Source organism: Oryx dammah, unplaced genomic scaffold, assembly GCF_014754425.2.
Source record: "Oryx dammah isolate SB20612 unplaced genomic scaffold, SCBI_Odam_1.1 HiC_scaffold_8, whole genome shotgun sequence".
Taxonomy (NCBI): Eukaryota; Metazoa; Chordata; class Mammalia; order Artiodactyla; family Bovidae; genus Oryx; species Oryx dammah.
In genome coordinates this window covers 47,509,544-47,536,276 of record NW_024070192.1, presented here as the reverse complement: position 1 = coordinate 47,536,276, position 26,733 = coordinate 47,509,544, and the positions used below count along the sequence as shown (strand labels likewise).

At 51.8% G+C, this 26,733-nt stretch overlaps 1 protein-coding gene across 1 annotated transcript; it reads left to right on the top strand.

Moving 5' to 3' along the window:
* The first annotated feature begins 1,671 nt into the window (after window positions 1-1,671).
* On the top strand, window positions 1,672-26,345 carry MMP28 (matrix metallopeptidase 28). The gene is made up of 8 exons (XM_040244066.1): window positions 1,672-1,975; window positions 12,222-12,301; window positions 12,524-12,711; window positions 18,072-18,296; window positions 21,807-22,052; window positions 23,418-23,567; window positions 23,898-24,065; window positions 25,248-26,345. The coding sequence occupies exons 1-8, from the start codon at window positions 1,841-1,843 to the stop codon at window positions 25,640-25,642; spliced, it is 1,587 nt and encodes a 528-aa protein (XP_040100000.1). The 5' UTR covers window positions 1,672-1,840; the 3' UTR covers window positions 25,643-26,345.
* The last annotated feature ends 388 nt before the right edge of the window (window positions 26,346-26,733 follow it).

The following is a 26,733-nucleotide window of genomic DNA, read 5'->3' as shown; positions in this document are numbered from 1 at the left end:
CCTGAGTCTCCTGCATTGCAAGCAGATTCTTTACCGGCTGAGCCACCAGGGAATTCCCAACCCCTTCTACACCCCCACCCCCGACCCCTCCACCTCCCCACCTCTTTCTAAACGATACAAAAATATGTTGTGTGCTGAGTCCCTAAACCTTAGGATAAGAACACTTGCGTTACATTTCCTTAGATCTTAAAGAGATTCCAAATTACCTTTACACACATTAACTCATCTAAACTCCACATCGACCCCTCCAGTGGTATCATTGTGCCATTTGCTTTTTCAGTTCAGTTCAGTCGCTCAGTCATGTCCGACTCTTTGCGACCTCATGGACTGCAACAGGCCAGGCTTCCTTGTCCTTCACCAACTCCCGGGGCTTGCTCAAAATCATGTCCATCCAGTCAGTGATGCCATCCAACCATCTCATCTTCTGTCGTCTCCTCTCTTCCTGCCTTCAATCTTTCCCAGCATCAGGGTCTTTTCCAGTGAGTCAGTTCTTCGCATCAGGTGGCCAAAGTATTGGAGCTTCAGTCCTTCCAATGAATATTCAGGACTGATTTCCTTTAGGATTGACTGGTTTGATCTCCTTGCAGTCCAAGGGACTCCCAAGGGTCTTCCAACACCACAGTTCAGACGTATTAATTCTTCCGCCCTCAGCCTTCTTTATGGTTCAACTCTCACATCCATACATGACTACTAGAAAACCCATAGCTTTGACTAGACTTTTTTCTTTTACAGGTTAGCAAACTGAACCTGGAAGAGAGACAGTAACCTGTCCGCAGTCACTAAGGCAGATAATAAAACCAGTTTACTTTGGCTAACTACGAGTTTGACTAAGCTTTTCACGTAAATCATCTCTCAACCCTTACTGCGATTGTGTGGGATATATTCAGCTAGGCACTTTACACATTTTCTCGATCTTCAGGCGACTTTGCAAACTAAATATCATTCACTCTCATCTTACTAAGGAGAAAACGGACCTCTGCAGTCACAAAGTCGTAAGCTGCAGACTCCCATTTATAAAACGTGGACTTCATGATGCCACGTACGCTGCTCCGTTATCTACAGGCATTGTTCTCTCATTAAATGCTCCTTATTATCACATGACGTCGCTATTCTTATTATCTTCATTTACTGCTGAGAAAAAAATAGGTTCAGAGAGGGTGAGTGACTTGCCCAAGACCATACAGCGAGCTGGCGGTAGCTGAGGGAGGATTCCCGTCTGGAACTCAAATTCAAGTCTTAAACTCCGGGAGTTGGTGATGGACAGGGAGGCCTGGCATGCTGCAGTCCACGGAGTCACAAAGAGTCGGACACGATTGAGCGACTGAACTGAACTGATCCCAGCCCAGGGCTTCTTCTTTCATACCCCAGGGCCTCCGTCCCCGTTGGCCCAGTTGAAACAATCGATGACCCTCGAGTAGGCTAGAATCCCTCTTCCCCGGAGTCTTAGGTAGCCACAAACCGCCAGGAGAAGACGTTTCCTCCCATGCCCTGTGCAGAGAAATCCGGATCCGCGCGGGGCGAGGCCAAGCCGCCTGCGGAAGAGGCGCCTGTTAACACAACAGCGCGTTCCAGGAGGCGAGCCGGGTGGGTGGAGCCTGAGTGCCGGGGTCCCGCCCCCTCTTGCCCCCTCCCTCGCCTCCAGGTCCGGAGCCCTCGGATCCGTGGGCTGGACAGCCTCGAAGCCGGCTCGCGACGAAGCGCGGCGGAGGAACCTCCCGGCGCTCGGAGCCGGGACACAGGCGAGCCCTGCGACCTTCCCCTCGGCGCTGGGCCGGCGCAGCGCTGGAGCGTCCGCGGGGGCCCCGGCGCGGCGGACCGACGGCCGGCTGCCCCGCGCCGCATGCCCGGTGCCCTGCGCAGGGGCGGCGGCTACATGGCCGCGCGGGTCGGCCTGCTGCTCCGCGTCCTGCCGCTGCTGCTGTGGGGCGGCCTGGACGCCCAGCGCGTAGGCCGGGAGCTGCGCCGGGAGGCGGAGGTACGCCCTGAGAGCCGGGCGGAGAGGGTCCGCGCGCTGGGGACCGGCCCGAACTTTGCAGTCAGGCCACCCAGCCGCGCCATCTGCGCTGACCGTCGGCGTGACCCTCCCTTGTCCTCCTCACCCTTCATACCTGCACGCGAAGGGCAGCATTCTCTTCCCTCCCATCCTGAGCCCCCAAGCCGGGGCTGAAACCACACGGACACGCGGATCCGCACCGGGTTCGCAGGGGACGGGGAACGGGTCAGCGATAAAATGGGATAGACGGGCAAGAACTGAGGGAGAGGGGACTCCCACACCCTAGTTTGGGGCGCAGTCACTGTCTCTCACTGCCTAGGCTGGGGAGACTTAGCAGTTCATTCATCCGACGCCCAGAGCCCTCCCGAGTCAGACGCTCCTGAGACTCCCAGATTGGTGGGGAGAGGGTACCGCTGGGGGGCCCCCACACTGGGAAAAGCTCTGGCTCCCTGAGCTGGTGCTGCCGCTGACCAGCTGAGACAGGAGAGCGCCCAAGCTCAGAACTAGTTTCCCATCTCTAAAATGAGTAAGAGGAGCACTCTCTCTCTTTTTTTTTTCTTTGCCTGGCATGTGGGATCTAAGTTCCTCAACTAAGGGTTGAACCTCGGCCCTTGACAGTGAAAGCATGGAGTCCTAACCACTGGACCATGGCTGAATTCCCCCAAAGCAGCATATTCTTTTTTAAAATAATAACACTAATTTTTTATTTGTTTGTTTGTGGCTGGGTCTTCTTCCCCTGCGTTTTCCTTGCCGAGCCGGGCTTTTCTCTAGTTTTGGGGAGCGGGGGCTACTCTCTAGTTGTCGCGTGCCGGCTTCTCCTCATTGCCTTGGCTTCTCCTGTCGCTGAACACAGGATCTAGAGAGCGGAGGGATGCGGGGGGCTCCCTCCAGTAGTTGCACGGTTCCCCGGCTCAGTAGTTGCCGCGCAGGGGCTTCAGTTGCCCCATGTATGAGGGCTCTTCCGGGATCAGTGATGAAACCCACGTCTCCTGCCTTAGCAGGCAGATTCTTTACCCCTGAGCCACCAGGGACGCCTCGAGAGTAGCATACTCTTGAGTTGTTTCTAAGGAGCTTTAAACAATGCTTCAGGACTGAACTTGAGAAAGATGGGTGGGGAGGTGGAAGTGACCCTTCAAGATTTCCCATCTCAGTTTTCCTCCCTTGGACTCAACTGCTCGGTGTAGGTGGCTCAAGGGGGACTTTTTGTGAAGTGGAGGTAGAGATGAATTTGGGCCGTCTATCGTCTAGATAAAGATGATTGTAATAATATATACCAGTTTCATTTCTTTCTTCCCCATAGAAGCGTCTCTGTCTGTGTTTTTATCTCTTCCCTGGATTAGAACTGAAGTCTCTGCTATTTTTAAGGAGTAGGGATCCAAGTTAGTTTTAAATGACTGAGCCCAGCACTCTGCCCTGAGACTCTTACTCCTCTAATAGCATCATTCCTGCCCAGAAACTGCCAGATGCAAGCTTCTCAGTATCCCCACTCCCCTCCCCTAGAAGAGGGAGAATCGACAAACCTAAGAACCCTGCAGAATGAGGAGGGCCACCTCCGAACCGCTCTGCCTTCCACCAGCCGGCTCCCATCACTGCTCTGAAATATTTGGAAATGGCCCCACATCCACGAGGGTCCTCTCTCCAACTCCTTCACTCCCTCCCCTTCTAAGCACTGGTCTCTTGCTCTGTGCTCTCTGCTTTTGCACATTCAAGAATCACTTTGTTTCTCTGACGTTAGTGTCTTACAACATCAAGTGCAGAGTCCTTCTGGCCCCAGGAGAAGGCTTCCGTGGACCAAGCCAAGTCTTGTTAAGAGTCCCACCCCACCTCCTCCCAAGTCCAGGTCCCAGGCAATCCTTGGCAGGAGAATAGAGACTGTATCACTGCCGCCCATGCCTGTGGTGGCCCCAGATGGAGAGAACTTCATCTTGGGGTATGCTTGGGAAACATAATATCTAGCAGACTGAGTCTCTTTCTGTCTATTTAACATAATTGAAGGAAGGAGACTTTTTTTGTTACCTCTGAGAACAAGAGATATTTTTAAAAGCATGAAGAACTCTGGAAACGTTCAATAGGTGTGGTCCCTATATGCATAAATATATGTGCAAAGTGCATCGTGTTGGTATGTCTATATTTGTTTCTGTATATGATCAATTGCATGGGCTTCAGTGTCAGACAGACCTATGTACAAAAAACCACAGGTAAATTATTTAACCTCTATTAAGCCTTGGTTTTCTTTTCTGTATAATGGGGTCAGTAATGCCTATTCCACAAGATTTTGGTGTGGTTTCATGAGATAATGTATGTGAAATGCGTTCTAGGCTCAGCACGGTGCCTAGTATGTAGAAAACAGTTTATCAAAGAAAATTGCTCTCAATGTTGTTCTTGTTGGTGTTATTTTGGAAAGTTGTGACCCCCTGGACCATAGCCTGCCAGGCTTCTCTATTCTAGGCTCCTCTATCCAGACAAAAATACTGAAGTGGGTTGCCACTCCCTTCTCCAGGGGATAGTCCTGACCCAGGGATCAAACCCAGATCTCCTCCCTGCAAGCAGATTCTTTACCATCTGAGCCACCAGGGAAACAGCTTCAAATTAAAGCCCTGGTTTGGTGACTAGTTTTCCTAGAGCAGTAACACAGGACAAAATATGTAAGACAACTATTTTCAGCATTTGACAAGGCTATAATTCCTAAGAGATGGTATTGCAGTTACTATAGCTACGTTACAGATCACTTCAAATTTCAGTGAAGTAAAAGAACCATTTATTGTGTTCATAGCTACTGTGGGTTAGAATTTCAAACAAGGCCCATGAGGGCAGCTTGTGTTCTCTGCAGTGTCTGGAGATGGAATCATCTGAAGCCTGCTTACTCACCTGTCTGGCAGTTGCTGCTTGCTGTCAGCTGGGGGCCTCAGTTCCTCTCCATGTGGGCCTATCCCCGTGGTCTCTGCCTGTGGGCTAGTTTGGGCTACCTCCAAACACGGTAGTGGGGTCTCCAGGCTGAGTGTTGAGAGAGAGAAGAGTAAAAGAAGCAGAAGGTGTATGTCTTTATGACCTAGACTAAGAAGTTGCATGGCATCACTTCTTTTTTCTAAAGACTTTATATTTATTTTGGCTGTGCTGGGTCTCCCTTGCTGCATGTGGGCTTTCTCTAGTTTCGGTGACTGGGGACTGCTCTCTGTTTGCAGTGCTAAAGCCTCTCATTGTAGTGGCTTCTCTTGTTCTAGAACACAGGCTCTAGGTCATCCAGGCTTCAGTATTTGTGGGCACAGTCTTAGTTGCCCCACAGCAGGTGGGTTCATCCTTGGCCAGGGATGGAACCCGGGTCTGCTGCACTGGCAGGCAGATTCTTAACCACTGGACCACCAGGGAAGTCCTGTGTATATTCTTGTGCCCTGCACGCATGGCTCTGTGTGTCCCCTGTGTGCACACAAAGAAATAAAATCAAGGGTTTTCCGGAGTGGGCTTTGCCTGGGAGGGGTCTGACTGCTTACAAAGCTGCATTGTGAACGAGGTCATTGTTGCCCACTTAGGAAAACCAGGACTGCTCACAGCATTAGTGAATAGGAAGTGCCTCCATTGCTGAGTTGCCAGACAGAGAGTTAATGAATGACATCACCACCCCGGCCCCCCCCTCCCATTCCCAGCCAGACCCTGTCCTGTTCTCGGGCAGCACAGACTGTCCCAAGGGATCTGTCTGTCTACCATGCATTGCTTGGACTTTCTTTAGAACAACCAGGCAGTGTGTCCAGGACCTGCCTTCCATATCTGTGTAGCTACTCCCAGTGCGCGGGTGCAACAGGGAGCTGGGTAATTTGTCTCTCCGAGGAGACTTTGGAGCTTCTGTGGAATATCCTCCCCCAGATGCAGTGTCTGTTTCTCATACCCTAGAGCCATTCGCCTGACTTCATGTGAGTCAGAAACCCAGAAGCCCGGGTGTGGAAGCCGTTCCCAAGAGCTCCTCTCTGTGACTCACAGGGTGCACAAGACGCTCTGAAGGGTCTCAGAGGACCAAGAGTTGATGGAAAAGCAGTTGTCAAGCCAGTCTGAAAAAAACAAGACATCTAGTGAAAGCTGGATGTTGGAAGCTGGGACACAGAAGAGAGAGACTATTGGATAACTCTCCCTAAACACAACCTTCCTTGGTGCATTCTTTGTTTTGATATTTTTATATTTATTTGGCTGTGCCACGTCTTAGTTGCAGCATTCAGGATCTTAATTCCTTGTCCAGGAATCGAACCCAGGCCCTGTGCACTGGGAGTGTGGAGTCTTAGCCACTGGACATCAGGGAAGTCCCCAAATTGGGACATTATTTTATACCTTAAACTTAACCCCACATCCAGTGAGGACTGTGGCTCCGTACAGTCTGGTTATTTGACATTAGAAAAAAATACAAGATGGGATCTGGCTGGAGAGTGGGCAGTTAATGTTTTCCAACTTCCTTAAGGATGGAAAGTGAAAGAAAGCATGGGGATTACGGTAAGAGGTATCTAAGTTATACCGAGACAGAACTCTGTGAATATTGAACCAGGGACAAGGGAAAGGAGGAGTAGAGGAGTGAGTCAGAAGAGAAGGGGAGGTCTTCACCCAAAATAAAGGAAAGGGGCCAAGCTGGTCCCACTGCCCCGAGGCCTTCAGTAGGTTCCAGAAGACAGGGCAAAAGCAATAAATTCTGGAAGCAGATGTTTGTCTTTGTGAAGAACATACTTGAGTGCTGTAGAATACTTGTGGCTTGTCAGATGGCCCCTTTGGATGTCATGGGAGATGTGATCCCAGCCTCTTTCTTGAAAGCCAGAGTTCCCTGCCTAAGCAGCCTCTTCCCTCTGCTCCTGCTTGCAGAGGAGACAGAAGGAATCTAGCTATAAACGCCCCCAGTTTTACCTTTTTAAATCAGAGCAGGCTGGACCCTGATCCTTCAGTTTTAAAGCATCTGCTGCTGCTACTGCTGGAGCTGCTAAGTCTCTTCAGTCTTGTCCAACTCTGTGCGACCCCATATACGGCAGCCCACCAGGCTCCCCCCATCCCTGGGATTCTCCAGGCAAGAACACTGGAGTGGGTTGCCGTTGCATCTGAGTCACTGGTTTAAATGTGAAATAAGACTTCCTGGGATAGATTTTCGAGAATTTGGATTCAAGTATGAGACCCTGTGGACTTCCCTGGTGGCTCAGCTGGTAAAGAATCCGCCTGCAATGCGGGAGACCTGGGTTCAGTCCCTGGGTTGGAAAGATCCCCTGGAGGAGGGCATGGCAAGCCACTCCAGGATTCTTGCCTGGAGAAACCCCGTGGACAGAGGACCCTGGAGGACCTATAGTCCAGGGGTTTCAAAGAGTCAGACACGACTGAATGACTAAGCACAACACAGCCTATGAGACACTGTACTCCCTTGAAACTTACTTTTCTCACTTTTAGAATGGGAATAACAACACCTGTCCTGCCTATGTTCTTGCGAGGTAATTGCGATGCTCAGGGAAAATCAGATGCTCTGAAATCTTTGCAATAGGCAAGAGCTCCCTGTGCTCCTGATAACCAGAAAATATGTTTATTCATGGGACGTGCCAAGAGAGGGCTTGGGATTCCCAGATGGCTCTAGCGGTAAAGAACCCGCCTGCCGGTGCAGGAGACCTAAGAGACACAGGCTTGATCCTTGGGTTGGGAAGATCCACTGGAGAAGGGCATGGCAACCCCCTGCAGTATTCTTGCCTGGAGAATCCCATGGACAGAGGAGCCTGGCAGGCTATAGTCTGTAAGGTCACAAACAGTCAGACGCGACTGAAGCGCCTTAGCATGCAGGCCAAGACAGAATGTCAGCTATCACCCCCTGCATCTTGACTTAGCTAATAGGGCTACAGATGTATTGGATGATAAGCAAGAATCATGCACAGTCACTATAGAAAGATTAAAATCAAGAGGAAACACAATATGAGAAGGAAAAGATCATAGGTAAAGCAATGTGGTTTCTGCATGAGCTTGCCATTTTGCAATTTTCCAAGTGCTTTGTTTCATTTTGCTGCTGCAGTTCTTTTTTAAATTATTTCTTTCTTTGGCAGTATCAGGTCTTAGTTGCCACACATGGTATCTTCGCTGGAGCATGCAGGGTCTTTTGCTGCGATGCAGACTTTTCTCTAGTTGTGGCATTCGGGCTCAGTAGTTGTGGCTCACAGGCTTAGTTGCTCCGCGGCATGTGGGATCTTAGTTCCCTGACCAGGGATCAAACAAGTGTCCCCTGCATTGTCAGCCAGATTCTTCACCAGTGGGCCACCAGAGAAGTCCTTGCAATTCTTTGATATGGAAGATGTCCCGGCCACTCTGTGGACATGAGACTGCGAGCTGGTCCCTCCTCAACTCATCTACCAAAGGTCCCTTCCAGCAATAAAGTTCTGTGTCTGTAAAGGGGAAAATAACATTTTTAATGACCCAACTATCATAAAACCTTCCTCTTACTGGATTTTCACAGTGCTCCTGTGAAAAACATAAGGCAGTATTCCTAACCCCATTTCGTATTTTGAGGCACAGAAAGGTTAAGTAATTCTGTCAGATAGTTCACACAGCTAATCAGTTGCAGAAGCAAGACTACAATAATAGAAGGAACTGGCGTAGATCTTAGCTCTAATCCAATCCCCTCACTTTATTTCTTTTAATATTTATTTATTTGGCTGCACTGGGTCTTCGTTGCATCGTGTGAGATCTAGTTTCCTGACCAGGGATCCAACCCAGGCCCCCTGCTTTAGGAGCATGGAATCTTAGTCACTGGACCACCAGCGAGGTCTTGCAACCCTCTCGTTTTATAGAAGAGGAAACTGAAACCAGAGAGGCACAGGACTTGCTTAAGGACACACAGTTCCCCGCAGCACCAAGAATAAAGTTCAAGTGCTCAGTCCACGGCCCTTGCCCTGCCCGGCTCATGACTCAGAGCTCTGGGATTCATTTGCTACACCTTACCGCTAGTCTTGCCCTGCTCAGAAGTGGCCAGAACTTCCCCTTCCTTCAGGCACTGGGTGGACTGGGCTCGGCACACCCTCCTAGGACAAGTCAGGACAGATGAAGGACTCGAACCCCTGGAATTCTGATCCCTCTCAGCTTTCTGGGTCTGGGGAGAACCATTTTCTTTTTTCTCAGACACCACAGCCACTCCCAGGGCTTTATGGAGGCGACTCCCCAGGGAAGCGGCTCCAGCCCTGAGTGAGTGGGTGAGGCAGGCTGGCACAAACTTTGAGACCTGAGAGGGTCAATCATGGAGGCACACAGCCCTCCAGCTTCCTCTTCTTGCAGCTCCAGCCCTGGGCTCCGTGGGGGACATGACGGGGTAAGGACAGAGCAGAGAGAAAACCTGGTGCTTGAACTGCGAGGCAGAGAGAAGCCCCGGGGCATGGCCTCCATGAAGGGGGACAGAGGTGATCCCAGGGGCAGCTCAGGGAGCCCCTGAGAGCACACAGCACAGCCCCCCAAGCCTACGTTTTCTCCTGGCGTCTCTTGCCCATGCTGTCACCTGCATGCATGCATGCTAAGTTGCTTCAGTTGTGTCTGACTCTTTGTGACCCCATGGACTGCAGCCCACCTGGCTCCTCTGTCCATGGGATTCTCCAGGCAGGAATACTGGAGTGGGTTGCCATGCCTTCCTCCAGGACATCTTTCCGAGCCAGGGATGGAAGCTGCTTCTCTTATGTCTCCTGCATCGGCAGATGGGTTCTTTAGCACCACCTGGGAAGCCCCTCCAGCCCTCCACCCCTACTCTTTCTCCCAGGCAGAGAGGGGAGTTTCTCTCTGCTTTGCAGGAGGAAAACTGAGGCATGGCAAAAGGGGCACACAGAAGGGGGTGAGGGAGACCTGCAGGAGCAGAGGGCATCTCAGCCCTGCCTCCTTACCCTGAGATGTGGGGCTCCCTCCACTCGACAGAACTTAAGGACACTCAGTATTAAGGGGCCCCTGCCTGTAACTACAATATTTTAAAATATGTGCATATTAAACACCCCTAGAGGAGGAAATGGCAACCCACTCCTGCAGTCTTGCCTGGAGAATCCCACAGACAGAGGAGCCTGCCGGGCTACCATCCATGGGGTTGCAAAGAGTGGGACACGACTGAAGCAACTGAGCATGCATTTATACTAAACATAGAATAACTATAAGGGAGTTCTGAAATCCTGATAATCCCCATTATAACATTTCAGTGCTTTTATGGAAATATAAAGTGTCAGATTCTTAACATTTCTTTTACTCATTCTTTCAGTGTCTCTTGGCTGGTGTCCTGGATACTTGTGCGCTCTGCCTGCTGCAAATTCAGCTCTGCCTTGAAACCCACAGATTCCCAAACAGCAGGCAGCCCAGGACTTCCCCTCTGATAGACCCCTGAAAAAGCCTCCAGCCCCATCCTGCCCTCCACCCACCTTGCCTGCCAGAAGTACCAGGCGCTGGCAGCCCAGCCAGGAAACAGGAGACGCCGCTAGTCCACTTCCTCTCTCTCCCCCCACTCTGTCCAAGGCTTCATAGTTCCAGAACCAGAGCCAACTCCCTGATAAGGGCTGGGTGGGTTTAGGGGGAAGAACACAAGGAGTGCCACCCTGTTAGCCTGTGACTCAGTCTCTCCCAGGTCACTCAACCAGCAAAACCACTTCTAAGGAAACATTAATTCCTCCCTGGCTTCCTGTAGAAAGCCACTCTTTCCACCCTCCCTGAGGGAGAGGGAAGAGGCACGGAAGACAGCCAGGCACCTGGCTGGAGTGAGGCAAGTCTGAGATGGAGGGCCTGATTAACAGAGGCACAACTGCCTTGTTCAAAGCACTTCCTGTCTCGTAGAGGGGTTGCCTTCCGAAAGTCTCTTGTTGATTTACCCACTAAGGTCGATCAGCCAGATCAACTGTGTATTGCGTGTTCACTATATACCAGACAACTATGCTAGATGGGCAGTACTGTGTTTAATCCTTCTGAGAATCCGGTGGGGTTATTTCTGTTCTCACACTGTGGGTGAAGAAATGGAAGCTCAGAGAGGTCCCTGGCCACCCAGCAGAGTCAGGGTGGGGAACAGATTCTTGATTCTAAGCCTAGCGGCTATTCTATAATGCCACACTAGTTTAAGCCATAGTCTTCCAGATTAAGCCCCTAGAGCTCCTTTAATCCGAGGTGCAACCCCAAACAGTGTATTTATGCAAAGAGACTAGAGAAGGGAATGGCAACCCACTCCGGTATTCTTGCCTGGGAAATCCCATGGACAGAGGAGCCTGGCAGGCTACAGTCCATGAGGTCACTCAGACACAAATTAGCGATTAAACCACCACCAGCATGCAAAGAGAAAGAGGGAAACGGTCGTGCTAAAATACCGATAAATTAGCACAGAAAAACAATAAAATGGACTTGGAAAGAGTTTGTCTAGAACGAGGGTTCCTTATGGAACAGGGCTGTATTGAGAAGAGGATGTAGAGGTTGTTGGAGATCGAGGTAATGAAATCCTCAAAAAGGAGGTGGGATACCTGCAAAGGTTTAGGGGCTGCTTACTTAGTGTGATTTTGTTCCCAACTTGTACCTTTTCCTTGAAGCAACGGCTATGACTGGAGTTGATCTGAGTTAAGAAATACAGCAAAGAGAACAAGAGAGACAAAAAATTTTTTCTGGATAGGTAACATAGCAAAGAGGGATAAAATGAAGAGTCGATGTGTCTATATAAGAATTCAGGAGCTGAGGTGGCTTTTTCTTTTTTTTTTTTTAGTCCATTGATGGGACTTTATCCATGAGAAGGGCAAACAGGAAGCCCAGTGCCTCATTTGCCTGAGGGGCTGGACTGGTGATAGGTATGGGCAGTGAGTCACACACTTCTCTCCACTAGCCTCCAAGAACTATATCCACGGACATCCCTGGTGGCCAGTGGGTAAGACTCTGTGCTCCAGTGCAGGGGGCCTGGGTTTGAACCCTGGTCAGGGAACTAGATCCCACATGCTGAAAATAAGAGTTCATAGGTGGCAACTAAAGATCCTGTGTGTTGCAACTGACACCCAGTGCCGCCAAATAAATAAAGAATAAATTGTTTTAATAAATTAATTAGAAAAAGAACTATATCCAGCTCATCAGTGGTGGCCAGGAACTGAGTCCAGGTTCTGATGCCAGGATTCTTTCTCCTATTGCTGATAGACCCAGTTGGGAATAGGATGAGCCTGGATGTCAAGTTTGTGCCATGGACCCTGGGAGACTCAGGAAGGGGAACGGATGCTACATTGTGGGGAAAGCTGATGTTCATCTCTTCCCCCAGGCATTCCTGGAGAAGTACGGATATCTCAGCGACCAGGGCCCCAGTAGACCTTCCTCCGCGCGGTTCAGTAATGCCATCAGGTAAGGCAGAGGGGTGTGGAGGACTCAGTGATGCTGGCGTGCAAAGTTTGGGTCACCTCTGCTTTCCTCCTGGAAGGCTGGTCTCCCACCTGTGCCCAGGAGGTCATGCTCATGGCTCCCTCCCCCGTCCCCCACCACCTGCTATCTCCAGGGAAGCTCCTTGCCTTCCCCTGCACCAGCCAGCCTCCCGCTGTGGTCCTTTATCTCAATTCCTCCTAACAGGGAGTTCCAGTGGGTGTCCCAGCTGCCTGTCAGCGGGGTGCTGGACCCCGCCACCCTGCGTCAGATGATGCAGCCCCGTTGCGGGGTGGCAGATACTGACAGCCAGATGCCTTGGACCGAGAGAGTCAGCGCCCTCTTTGCTGGACGCCGGGCCAAAATGAGGCGTAAGAAACGCTTTGCAAGGCAAGGTGAGTACTGTTAAAATCTAGGTGGCTTGGAATTCCCTGGTAGCCAGCAAAATACTTCTCAACCTTGGACCAGGCTCTGTCAATAACCTCTCTTCCTTAAGGAGGGCAACTGGGACCTTTCAACCCAAAGCTCATGTTTGTGAACACAGACATCTAAACCAGAATGATGCCTACATTGATGAACTTTCATTGTGCAGGTATTTTCCAGAGCAAACCACATCAAGCCCACTTAATTCCTTCATCAATATGCTATGTATGGCAGTTAAACCATCGCCATATTTATATTTGGCTAAAGTCGTTTTCATCCAAATTGATTCTTTTTTCATAAGAATTATTCAACAAAGGTGTAATTCATCGATCAGTTTTATGTTGGCCATGGTACTTTTTTTCTTTTTTACAGCATTATGGAAATACAATTCACATACCATACAATTTACCCACTTAAAGTGAACAATTCAGTGATTTTTATTATATTCACAGCATTGTGCAACCATTGCCACAATCTCATTTCAGAATATTTCCATCTCTTCAAGAAGAAACCCCCATCCCAACAAGGAAACAGTCTGTAACATTCCCCTGCCCCCCAGCTGTTGGCAACACTGATCAACCTCCTTCCTGACTCTTCGAATTTGTCTGTTTTACACATTATCACGTCAAAGTTTTTGCAACTGTGCTTCTCTTTGTGTAGTTTTGGGGATTTTTCTTCCCTTCTTTTTCCTCCTCCACTTTCTCCTTCTTTTTCCAAATCCAGTCTTCCAGGATCAGATGTTACAGATCTGAGATTTATGAAGATTTGGTTCTTGTCAATTCTTCATCAATAACAAGTTTGACAGTGTGTAATTTTAACGTCTTGTCTGTACTAAGTCTAATTTTCTCTGATCAGTTTTTTGCAGTTTTTAAGATTTCTAACAAGACGAGGTTGCTCAGTCAGGTTCTCCTCTATTATTAATTTTACTATGAGCACTTAGGGCCATTGCCTCTTTTAATTTGCATGAACGACTTTGGCTGACAATACCCATTAGGAACAGAACAGAAGGCATGCTGTTTTTTTTTTTTTTATTTCTTAGCTGATTTGTAAGGAAACTGTGGGCCGTTCCCCTCAGCTGTCGGAGGATGGGTGTTTCCAGGTGTTTGCCAATTCGCTTCCACTGTGTCCACACATGCGGCCCCTCTGGGTGCCCAGTACTGCCCGAACGCATTCCTGGTAGAACAGGGAGGAGCAGTGGGGGGTCTGGACTCTGCGGTCAAGACGTCCTTGGAGTCAGCATGTTCTGCAGCCCCCCGTGCTTCTGGACAGCGGAGGGGAAGGATAAGGCAGAATGGAGGAGCAGTGTGAGCTGGAGCAACATCCCTGGATGGATCTGGGGCTCTGAGTTTACTTGTGTGACCTGGGCTGTGTCACTTGGCTCTGTTTCCTCACCTGAAACATCTGTAAAGGAGAGGCCCTGATTACCAAGGGGAAGGCACTTGTCGTGAGAATACAGTGGAAAATGGGGCCCCAGACAGTCTCAATAGCGACATGCCCAGGCTAGAGCTGGTGTCCCAGAGAATTGAAGCGATGCCTCCTGGGCACTCAGGACAGACCTGAGCACAGGGGTGCTGCCTCCAGGCAAGCATCTCATCTTCTCATGCCCCAAGGGAGGAACTGATGGATTTCATTTATTACTATCCAATTTGAAGCATTCTTTTTTTTTTTTAATTTTTTATCTTGTATTGGAGTATAGCCAATTAACAATGTTGTGATAGTTTCAGGTGAACAGAGAAGGGACTGCCAGGGAAGGGACTCCGCCATACATGCAAAGGGAGTCAGACGTACATATACATGTATCCGTTCTCCCCCAAACTCCCGTCCCACCCAGGGTGCCACATAACACTAAGCAGAGTTGCCTTTGCTATACAGTACATCCTTGTTGGGAAGTTACCCTGGAGAAGGAGATGGCAACCCACTCCAGTATTCTTGCCTGGAGAATTCCGTGGAAAGAGGAGCCTGGTGGGCTACTGAGCCTTGATGATGTGCCAAGGATGGTTCTACATGGATTAACTCATTTTATTCAATAACAACTGTATGAGATGGGTCCCCTTATCACCCTCAGTTTACAGATGGGGAAAATGAGGGACCAAGAGCTTGGGCACCTCTCCCAGGGCCACACAGTAGCCAAGCCTTCTTGTCATTGGGAGGATTAAATGATCACCAGATGTGAAAAACCCCAGAACATGGGTAGGTGCATAAAAAATGATGTGGGTTTCTAGGCCTGTGACTTTTCATGGTGTGGATGAATGCTGTACTGATGAAGTTGGGCTCCAGGGTTGCCAGATAAAACACAGGATGCCCATTTAAATTTGAATTTCAGATGAACAACAAGTAATTGTTTTGTTTTCACATACTTATACTAAAAAAAAAAAAAAGTATTTGCTGTTTATCCAAAGTTCACATGGATCTAGATGGTCCATATTTTCATTTTGCTGAATCCAGCAACCTCATTCCAAGCACCCAGTCCCCTCTGTGCCTACAGGCCTGATTTTCAATGCTCCCGAAACCTCCCAGAGCTGATGCAGGTGAGGGCCCCGGGGGATGTATCTGGGATATAAAAGGAAGGAGCGGGGATACTGACTGAGCGCCCATCACATACCAGGCAGCTTCGTGTTGCTTTTCCATTTGCTATTTCACTTTTACCAGGAGGTGAATCTTACCAACCCCACTTTGCAAGTAAAGAAACTTAGGCTTGGAAAGATTAAAATAATTTGATATTCGAGTTTGTAAGCAGAGGCTCTGGGATGTTAACCCATGTTCTCTCCATGATATCAGTTCCCTGTCAGGAATCAGAACTTCAAGGTCCTCCCAAGCAAGGAGTCTAGCTCTCTGCCCTTCCCCATCTCTTTTTCCCTCCCTCCTCCTTTTTGGATTTTGGGGCAAAGGTGTAGGGGCTGCGATGCCAGGTGTGACTGGTGGCCTGAGGGTCGCCATGGAAACCAGCCCTGCCTGGCCAGGAGTTTGGGATGGGGATCCCAAGTGGCCAACCTGCTCCCAGGACACACACCTAGAAGAAGACAGTGGGTAAAGGCTCAGGCTGCTGGCCCGGTGGCTCCTTGCTCCCCTGCCCCTCACCCAGCTCTGCTCCTCAGGACAATTGGTCATTTTCTCTCAATTCCCGTTTCTGTTTGTCCTCCCTAGCCTCCCCACTTCTTGCCCACAGAGTGAGGGGCTCCCCTCGCTGCAAAAAGGCAGGAGGAGTTGCCTCATACTTTTCTAGAAGCTTGAAGGTGGCAGGGGAGAGTCTGAGAGCGGCTCACGTAGGGAGGAGCCCAACGCCAGCCTATCCGGTGCCCAGTGAAAGTGTCGAAGAGAAGCGTTCCTGGCATAGAGTGAAGCCTCAGGCGGCGCCTCTGGACTCCAGGCCTTCCTCTGCCCTCCTGGGTCCCCTCCCTTCCTTAGATCCTTCCCTCTTCCCTCCCTGAGGGTTGCTCACTGGCTGGGAGAGGTTGGGTGGCCGCCAGGCCCTACAGGCCCAGGAGACAGCCTTGCCTTGCATGGAGCTCGGCTTGGGGAGGGAGAAGGGACAGTCCCTCCCCCCTACCATGGGGTGTGGAGGGGTGGAGAGGAGGGAAAGGGCACTGAGTTCTTCTGCTCTCCCGAGAATTCAGGAGAATTTCAGCTCTTGCAGGGCCCCTGCTGTGACGCAAAGAAGTGATGTTTAGGCAAATTTATAAGCCTTGAGTCTTAGCCAATGTGCCTGCTTATCAGTGTCGGGGCCTGGGCTCAGGGCCAAGCTCCACTACTCACTCATTTATTTTTTTTTTCTTAAGAGGTTTTATCTTTATTTTTTTCTGTTTTTGTTTGTTGTTTTTTTGGCCATACCATGCCACATTCAGGATCTTAGTTCCCCAACCGGGGATCGAACCCATGCCCCCTGTGTGGGGAGGGCAGAGTCTTGATTCCTGGATGAACAGAGAAGTCCCTACTCACTCATTCTGAGTCGCTTCCTCCTGGTCTCAGTCTCTGCAAAACAGAGCAGAGAGATGGATAAGGAGATGGCCAAACACCCATGACTTCATGCCTTCTGCCTGGTTCAGGCAAGGACAGCCCCAGGACAAGAGGACAGGATGTCTGAACCTTCACCTGGTCCCCCCTCCAAGGAGAGAGGGGGCTGTCCTCCAACACAGTCAGGCATGCCCTGCCCACTCATCACCCATGCTCCAGGAAGTCTGGTCCATTTGGGACAGGTGTGAGTGCTAAGTTACTTCAGTCGTGCCCAACTCTTTGTGACTGTAGCCCACCAGGCTCCTCTGTCCATGGGGTTCTCCAGGCAAGAGTATTGGAGTGGGTTGCCGTGCCCTCCTCCAGGGGATCTTCCCGACCTAGGGATCAAATCCGCATCTCTGTGTCTCCTGCCTTGGCAGGCGGGTTCTTTACCACCAATGCAGGACACTGAGACCCAAAAGACAGCGTGATTCTCGTGCACTCCCAGGAGTCCTGCCTCTGAACCACGAGTCTTCCACTGGGGAGTCACAATCTCAGTTTCCGAGCTTGCAGGGCTTAGAAATAGCCCATGAAAAACTCTGGGAGCTGGACCTTCTGAGCACCCTGGTCCTGGGTGCCGGATGAGCTGCAGAGGGACTTGGTTGACTGGGGACTCAGGCGAGAGGTCAGAGTCTCCGGCCTCAGGGAGGAACTGCAGTTTGGGGCAAAGGAATAGGAACTCTTCGCTGAGTGGAAATGGAAAAATTTGTCTCCGTCAGTGACAAAACACACTCTTTGTTCTTATTTGTTTTCACCTCAGAGCTCTGCAGAGTCCCTGAGGAAGTGAGGGGGGGAGGGCCGGGGGTCAGAGAAGGACCTCAAATAAATGGGCCTTGTGGTCCCTTGTCAGTGGCAGGCCCGGGGGCACCGGAAAGGGGAGACAGCAGGAGAGTGAGAGGGGTGGGGAAGAGGAGGGGCTGAGGGGAGTCACGGTTGTGGCCCCTATGGCCCCCTTCCTCCGCCCCCTAGGGTAGGCAGGGGCTGGGATCTGCTACCAGCAAGAGGCGCTGCTCAGTTTTCAAGCTTAGTCTAGACACTGGGGAAGGTGACCCCAGACTCAAGAGTCCTTGGGGTTGGGGACCCTTCCTGAGTCGAGGCTCCACATCCCCCATCACATGGCCCAAGCCAAGCCACTGGACTAGGGACTGTGCAGGATAAGGGTCGCTTTGTCAGTCTGAGCGCAGTGTCTCCACCAATGGGGGGCTTCCTGGGGCCAAGGCTGTGTCTCCTTCGTCACTTCAGGGACTTCCTGGAGGAGGCCCATCTCCCCATCCAAAGGGCCCATGGGGCCAGCCCCAGACTCTGCAGCAGCTGTGGCTGACGCAGCCTCTCTGGCTGGCAGGCAACAAGTGGTACAAACGGCATCTCGCCTACCGCCTGGTGAACTGGCCCCAGCACCTGCCTGAGCCCGCAGTCCGGGGGGCCGTGCGTGCCGCCTTCCAGCTGTGGAGCAACGTCTCGGCACTGGAGTTCTGGGAGGCCCCGGCCACAGGCCCTGCTGACATCCGCCTCGCCTTCTTCCAAGGGGACCACAACGACGGGCTGAGCAACGCCTTCGATGGCCCAGGTGCTGACACCGAGCCTCTCTCCTACAGGGCAGGAGGGAAACCCCCAACTAGGAGAGGCACTCTGGAGAGAAGGCAGTGGAGGGTTCGCTCCTCCTTTAGACTTGGCCAGGCTGCAGCCCCCTCCAGAGAACCCTCAGTCTTCCCACCTGTAGAATGGGAACAGTGGTCCCTTCTCTCTTAGGTGCCACATGGCTGAAGGGTTGGTCACATGAGGTTCTGCATGGAAAGTATTTTGCAAGCTCTAAGGAGTATTATCTCTACTGGGAGAACCTCCTGGGCTCCTGTCCTCCATACCCTGCGTCTTGTCAGGCCGGTGCCTCTCTCGTTCTCCAGGAGTGGATGTTCCCTCAGACCAAGGCTCTAAAAACGCCTGGAGGCCACCACAGCTCCACCCCTGCTGTCCCACCATACACTGTACAGTCACTGATGCAGGGCAAGGGACATTCTGTCCCCTCCATGCCCCCCGCTTCACACAGTCACAGCCCAGACTCTTCTGTTTGGCCCCAAACTACAGGCTTACTACCCTTTAGTTATAACGTAAACTGCCGTCATCTGGGTCTGCCCAGCACTGGCCTTCATGACCTGAATACAGGTTATCTGTGTATCTCCTCTCTGCTAGGGAGGCAAGGAGACCTCATTAGACCCCTTCAGGACTTAATTAGGACTGGGAGAAATCCAGGCTTTACAAGAATCCACATGTACCACTCACATATATTTCTGTGTAACTCCCTTCACCCACAATATCACCATGAGACGCTGATAGCTGTACCCAGGTGGAGTCTGGTTGCTAAGACAGCACTGGACTGGGAGTCAGCTCTCTGATTTGAAACTGGTGTTCGTTCAAGATTATGTCTTCTCCGTTTGAAACCCACCCATCTGTCTTCCAGGATCACGGTGAGGGTTACACAGTAAGGGCTTACATGGCTCAGAACAACTTGAGGCATGTTCAAAATTAGAAGCAAGTATGCCTCCTACGTTGGCACTAGAGGTAAAGAACCCACCTGCCAATCCAGGAGACATAAGAGACGTGGGTTTGATCCCTGGACAGGAAGATTCCCTGGAGGAGGGCATGGCAACCCACTCCAGTGTTCTTGCCTAGAGAATCCCATGGACACAGGAGCCTGGCGGGCTACAGTCCATAGGGTCACAAAGAATCAGACACGACTTAGCAGGCATGCACACACACACACATCCCTCCTCAAGGCCAGCTCTCCATGCCCCTGGAGGCTCCCTCTAATGGCAGGCCTCCCTTAACTCATTGTTGGGAGTCCCTGCTGGCCTGGGCTCTAAGAAGGCCATGTCAGAAGGACTTTCAATGGGCTTCTAAGCCAGCATCATTGCAGTGCTGATTGCTGACCCTTGGGGAAAATGAATTCTGAGGGGGTAGGGCTCTAGAAACTACAAAACTGCATATGGGCCCTGCTATAAGCTTGAGAATGACTGATCCAGCCCATCTCCCTCTGCTCACGCCTATTACAAGCAGGGAAGCAGAGACTCACAGAGGGCCCTGGCAGAGGGAAGGCAAGAATAAATGAATGCAAGTTTTTTTTTTTTTTTTCTTTTTTGGCTGCACTCAGATGCATGCAGGCTCTTAGTTACCTTAGTTCTCTGACAGGAATCAAATCCTAACCACTGGGCTTCCGGGGAATTCCCCTATATATACTTCTTAATAAAGAAGCCTATCAGTTCAGTTCAGTCGCTCAGTCGTGGCCGACTCTTTGCAACCCCATGAATCGCAGCACGCCAGGCCTTCCTGTCCATCACCATCTCCTGGAGTTCACTCAGACTCACGTCCATCGAGTCCATGATGCCATCCAGCCATCTCATCCTGGGTCGTCCCCTTCTCCTCCTGCCCCCAATCTCTCCCAGCATCAGAGTCTTTTCCAATGAGTCAACTCTTCGCATGAGGTGTCCAAAGTACTGGAGCTTCAGCTTTAGTATCATTCCTTCCAAAGAAATTCCAGGGTTGATCTCCTTCAGAATGGACTGGTTGGATCTCCTTGCAGTCCAAGGGACCCTCAAGAGTCTTCTCCAACACCACAGTTCAAACGCATCAATTCTTTGGCACTCAGCCTTCTTCACAGTCCAACTCTCACATCCATACATGACCACAGGAAAAAAGACGTCCTTTTCATTATAAGGGACTGGAATGCAAAAGTAGGAAGTCAAGAAACACCTGGAGTATACAGGCAAATTTGGCCTTGGAATGCAGAATGAAGCAGGGCAAAGACTAATAGAGTTTTGCCAAGAAAATGCACTGGTCATAGCAAATACCCTCTTCCAACAACACAAGAGAAGACTCTACACATGGACATCACCAGATGGTCAACACCGAAATCAGATTGATTATATTCTTTGCAGCCAAAGATGGAGAAGCTCTATACAGTCAACAAAAACAAGACCGGGAGCTGACTGTGGCTCAGATCATGAACTCCTTATTGCCAAATTCAGACTTAAATTGAAGAAAGCAGGGAAAATCGCTAGACCATTCAGGTATGACCTAAATCAAATCCCTTATGATTATACAGTGGAAGTGAGAAATAGATTTAAGGGTCTAGATCTGATAGAGAGTGCCTGATGAACTATGGAATGAGGTTCGTGACATTGTACAGGAAACAGGGATCAAGACCATCCCCATGGAAAAGAAATGCAAAAAAGCAAAATGGCTGTCTGGGGAGGCCTTACGAATAGCTGTGAAAAGAAGAGAGGTGAAAAGCAAAGGAGAAAAAGAAGCCTATACCTCCCCATAAACACACCTAGCACCCAGATGAAGAAACAACATTACCAATACCCCAGAAGTCTCATTATGCCCCCTTCTGGGGTAACCACTGATCCTTAATCCTACATCTCTTCGAAAGTAAGTAGTAGTTATTACCCACAGCAGGCTCTAAGTATTACATGTGACATACACGTGCACTGTGTGCTGTGCTCAGTCGTGTCTGACTCTTTGTAGCCCTCCAGGCTCCTCTGTCCATGGGGATTCTCCAGGCAAGAATACTGGAGTGGGTTGCCCTGTCCTTCTCCAGGTGATCTTCCCCGCCCAGGAATCAGCCCGTCTTTTATGTCTCCCGCATTGGCAGGCGGGTTCTTAACACCACCTGGGAAGCCCTATGGGCTGTGCACACATCCCTTTTTAATCTTCAGAACAGCCCCGCGAGGATCGACTCTCTTAGTCAACATTCTCATTTCTCGGATCTAAAAGCTAAGACACAAAGGCCTTAAGCTATCCGCCCAGGTCACGGCAGCTAGGATAAGTGGTTAAAACCAGGACTGCAAGCCAGGCAGTTTGGCCCCATGCTCTTTGCACACCACGCTGCCTCCGAGGCGTCCAGACCCACAGCCTAGTCATCTGGTCGTTGCTCCACACTTCCGCCTCTGCCAGACTCAATTAGGAGGGAAATCACACATCAGAAAAGCCCCCACACCCACGCCAACGGCGTTTGCTCCGGGTGGAGAGGGGGTGGGGGTCGGAGGCGCCGGCTGCCCCTGACTCTCCGCGCCGCCTACAGGAGGCGCCCTGGCGCACGCCTTCCTGCCCCGCCGCGGGGAAGCGCACTTCGACCGAGACGAGCGCTGGTCCCTGAGCCGCCGGCGCGGCCGCAACCTGTTTGTGGTGCTGGCGCACGAGATCGGCCACACGCTCGGCCTGACTCACTCGGCCGCGCCGCGCGCGCTCATGGCGCCCTACTACAAGAGGCTGGGCCGCGACGCGCTGCTCAGTTGGGACGACGTGCTAGCCGTGCAGAGCCTGTATGGTGAGACCCTCCGGCGCGCACGCCCCTGCTCCCTTACCCGCCCTCTGCGCCCCTCCCCCCACCCCCGCCCGGGACCCCCAAGGCTCTGACGCCGGCTCTTCAAATAGGATTCCCCCCTCCTAAGCGCAGGAAACTGGTTTCCCCATCACTGGTCCTTTCCGATCTGCTCTTCAGGCTCGCCTCAAAGAAAAACCTCATCTCCCGCTCTGCTGCTTGGTCTCTAGCATCCCGACCCATTCCTGGGCACAGCTCTCCTCTGCGTTCCAATTGTCTGTTCCTGCCCAACCCCCGGCCACGCAGTTCCTCTCATACGCCTCCACCAACACCCCCCCCCCCTTTTTCCGGCTCCCAGCTCCAGTCGCTCTCTTCGAAACTTTCTCCTCAATGACGTTGATGCCCACTCTTCCCACCCAAGCCCCGGCCCCTCACCCCTGAGCCTGGGTCTCTGCCTGGCGGTGGACTTAGACAAGGTCTTCTCCAGAATGAACTGACCGGTGCTACTCCCCGGAGACTATCTGGACCCAAGGCCTGCTTCGGCCTGGGGGGCTGCATCCCTGAGTACGTGAGGGCCGTGGACAGGGCCAGGATCCCTGGGATCAAGTCTCCATTTCATATAGAGTAGCAGTTGCTCATGGGCAAAGCATTTCCTCTGTTAGAATCCTCAATTTTACCTTAAAAAAAGGAAGGGGGGAATAATTTAGGCCCTGCTTACCCCCACAGGGCTGTTGTTCTAGTGCCTATGAACATGCTTTGTAGCCCAAGAAATCTACACAAACATAATAATAGCAGCTGATATTTCATGAGTGTCTGCCATGGGCCAGGCACTTAACACACCCAAGAAGTAAGTATCTTTTTATCCACAAATGAAGAGAAGGGCTCAGAAAGGTTAGATAACTTGTCCAAGGTCACATAGCTAGGAAGGTGCAGACCAGGATTCAGGAACTAAGGCCAAATTCTAAGCTTGTTGGACTCTGCCTCCTTCTCACAAGTGCAGTGATGTAATTATCACTGCCGTCATCATCACATCCTGGGTCCCTGAACTCTGCACTCCTACTATCTGCATTGTTCAGGACTCAGGAAAGAGGACCCTCTGACCTTCTTAGTTCCAAACCCTTATTTGTTTCCCCACTCCAATTTTACTCTTTCACAGACTGTGGGGTAGGAAAGAGGACTTAAGTGTTTGATGCTATAGTTAACACCAACAACTAAGGATAACTCTTAACCTGCAGCACCCCCCCCTGCTCTCCTTCCCTGCACCTGTCAGATAATGAAATAAACCACGGGGGAGGCCTTGAGCTCTCAACACCTCCCCCACAACCAGTATGTGTTCTTTCCTGCTTCCCTCCTCCTCCTTCCCCTACCAAGGGAAGCCCCAGGGGGGCTCAGTGGCCACCCAGCTGCCAGGAAAGCTGTTCACTGACTTTGAGGCCTGGGACCCCCTCAGACTCCAGGGAAGGCGCCCGGAAACCCGAGGTCCTAAATATTGTCATTCTTCCTTCGATGCCATCACTGTAGGTAAGATGGTCCCACCGGTGCCTCACTTTCTTCTTTCCTCCCCCCAGCATCTCCAGGGGTCTCCGAAACTGACGTACAAGGTTGGGAGGGTGGCAATTAGAAAGTCCAGAAATCCCAAGTCACAAGCATTCCACAGGGTAGCAAGCCCACGCCAAGCAAAACCCTGCTCCCTCCTGCACTTTCCCTTCCGTCCCAGCTGTGCACACGGGCATCCTCTCTGCTGGGTCCTCTCTCATCAGTGTGGGAAGCTGGGCCCTAGGGAAGCACCTCCCCTGGAAGGAAGGCAGGAGGCTGACGGTCACTCCTCAACTCTCTCTTGGCTCCGGGCAGACGGACAACAGCGCCTGTACGTTTTTCAAGGGAACCAGTTCTGGGAGGTGACAGCTGACGGCAACGTCTCAGAGCCCCGCCCACTGCGGGAAAGGTGGGCGGGGCTGCCCCCCCACATCGAGGCTGCCGCCGTGTCATTGGAGGATGGAGACTTCTACTTCTTCAAAGGTACCAGCCCTGAGGCAGAGGAGAAAATTAAGTCCTAGCGGGGGAGGAATCTACCCGAGGTCAAAAGAGGGAAGGACTCTCGATTGCAATTTGAACCAGCGGCCCCAGGAACTCTCCCAGGAGATTCCTCTAGTGATGGATTGGGAGGCACAGGTGCCAAGGTTGTCCCAGGAGAGAGGATGGAAGCGTTTCAGAGACGAGGGAAGCAGAGGACAGCTCTGAGCTCTGCAATACAGCAGAATGAACTTTCTTTAGAACCCTAGCTGTGTGAGGCTGGGCATGTCACTTAACTCGTTGTTGTTGTTCAGTTGCCAAGTCATGTCCAACTGTTTGTGACCCCACGGACTGCAGCCCGCCAGGCCTCCCTGTCCTTCAGTATCCCCCAGAGTTTGCTCAAACTCATGTCCATTGAGTCAGTGATGCCATCCAACCATCTCCTCTTCTGTCGTCCCCTTCTCCTCCTGCTCTCAATATTGCCCAGCATCAGGGTCTTTTCCGATGAGTCAGCTCCTCGCATCAGGTGGCCAAACTATTGGAGCTTCAGTTTCAGCATCAGTCCTTCCAATGAATATTCAGGACTGATTTCCTTTAGGATGGACTGGATGGATCTCCTTGCAGTCCAAAGGACTCTCAAGAGTCTTCTCCAGCACCAGTCTTGGAGCTTGAATTTGTTGAATGGGGAAAGAGAATCCCTCAGCCTTGTTGGGAAAGGAGGATTAAAAGGACATAATGTCTGAGGACTGTGCAGTATATGACATGAGAAAATAGAGTTTATTGATTCGACCAATCCTGAGTGCCTTCTGCACCCTGGGTTGGAGTTGTGGGGATACAGTAGTGATCGAAACAAAAATCCCCACCCTCACAGAACTGTTGGTAGTAATGGCCTTGGAGAAAGACCTTGGCCTTGCAGGAAGTCGTTACTCACCTGGGAGGGGGCGTGCTTCCTGCCAGGGATGGGGAGGGTCCTTCAGCGCTCCCCGCCCTCTGCTGACACCTGCTGGAAGTTGAGGCCACAGCAGTTCCTCCTCCGGGGTTTATCACTGATCCGTTTTGGTTATCATGAATACTAACCACCTGGAGTTTCAACTTGATGGGGAGTAGGGGTGTGGGGGGATAGGGGTGGGGTACAGAGCCAGAGGGCGAGAGCAACCAACTCACCCTGGCTCTTCCAACATCCCACAGGGAGTCGATGCTGGAGGTTCCGGGGCCCCAAGCCGGTGTGGGGCTCCCCACAGCTGTGCCGAGAGGGGGGCCTGCCCCGCCACCCCGATGCTGCCTTCTTCTTCCCTCCTCTGCACCGCCTCGTCCTCTTCAAAGGCACTCGCTACTACGTGCTGGCCCGAGGAGGGCTGCAGGTGGAGCCCTACTACCCCCGAGGCCTGCAGGACTGGGGCGGTGTCCCCGAGGAGGTCAGTGGCGCCCTACCCAGGCCCGACGGCTCCATCATCTTCTTCAGAGATGACAGCTACTGGCGCCTCGACCAGGCCAAACTCCAGACAATCACCTCGGGCCGCTGGGCCACAGAGCTGCCCTGGATGGGCTGCTGGCACGCCAACTCAGGGGGCGCCCTGTTCTGAAGACGCCTCCCACCTCTTAGTGAGTGCCTTCATGGCCACTGTGTGTCCATTGCCCCAAGGGCAGACAAGCCTCTGAGACTCCCCGCAGAAGCCCAGGCAAGAAAGGTGGTCTGCGTTTGTTCCCTGGAGGATGTGTTTGCACTGTTAAGACATTGCATTCAGGATCTCATTTCCCAACCAGGGCTCAAACCCCTTTCCCCCTGCAGAGAAAACGCGGAGTCTTAACCACTGGACCACCAGGGAAGTTCCGAGACATTGACCATCGTGGGATCAACTCAACGAGAAGCTAAAAAGGGTCTCAGACCCCATGGCCCTTTCCCCAGGGACTCATTCCTCCCCAGGCCTTGGGGATTTTGTCTCTGCCCCAAAGGTGCAGTTCCTGTCCCCAAGGCCACAGCACTGGACAACCAGGAAGGCTGCCAAACTCAGCAGAGAAGTTGGGACACTTTCCCAGACTGTCCCTTCCCCTCAGGACCTCCTGACTTGGTCCCTAGAGAACTGTGTCTTATTTAATCAGAGGCCCTGCCTGCAGGAAGCTTGTATGGTTTGGGTACCAGAGTCTCAAACCTCAGGAAAGTCAGGACCCAGAACAAGGAGACAAATGCAGACCTGCTGGGCCCTGTTTTTTTTTGGGGGGGGGGCGGGGTGGCGTTGGAATAAAGAGGTGCTCCCAGTGAGTGAGCAGGGGAGCAGCTTCCTTGGACCAGTGTCCAGAGAGAGCAGGTGGGCATGGATGCTAGGGAGGGGGCAACCATGTTCTTCTTTGTCCTAGCCGGGCCCAGTGAGCTGTGGGTTGTATAGTCGAGATGGGGAGAGGGGGCCCGCCGCTCTCTTCAAAAAGCAAAATGTGTCCTTCGCCCACTCACCCTCCAGCCAGATGGAGAACCCGGTGCGGCCGCAGGATGACAGGGGCCTCTCTGGAGGTCTGGCTGCTGCAGGCGCTGGGGGCCTCTGCAGACTGGGAGAGCCCTGGTGCTCACAATGACCCCATTGTCCTGGCCACACACGAAGCATTCCAGGAGCTCCCGCTGGCCGACCAAGAATAGCTGGGATTCCTGGAGAAGGACCCAGCTCCCCAGCCTCCCTGTCTT

Coding starts and splice junctions, on each gene's coding strand:
- MMP28 (XM_040244066.1), top strand. CDS start 1,841: ATGCCCGGTGCCCTGCGCAGGGGCGGCGGCTACATGGCCGCGCGGGTC. Junction 12,712..18,071: donor GAAACGCTTTGCAAGGCAAG/GTGAGTACTGTT, acceptor TCTGGCTGGCAG/GCAACAAGTGGTACAAACGG. Junction 24,066..25,247: donor AGACTTCTACTTCTTCAAAG/GTACCAGCCCTG, acceptor AACATCCCACAG/GGAGTCGATGCTGGAGGTTC.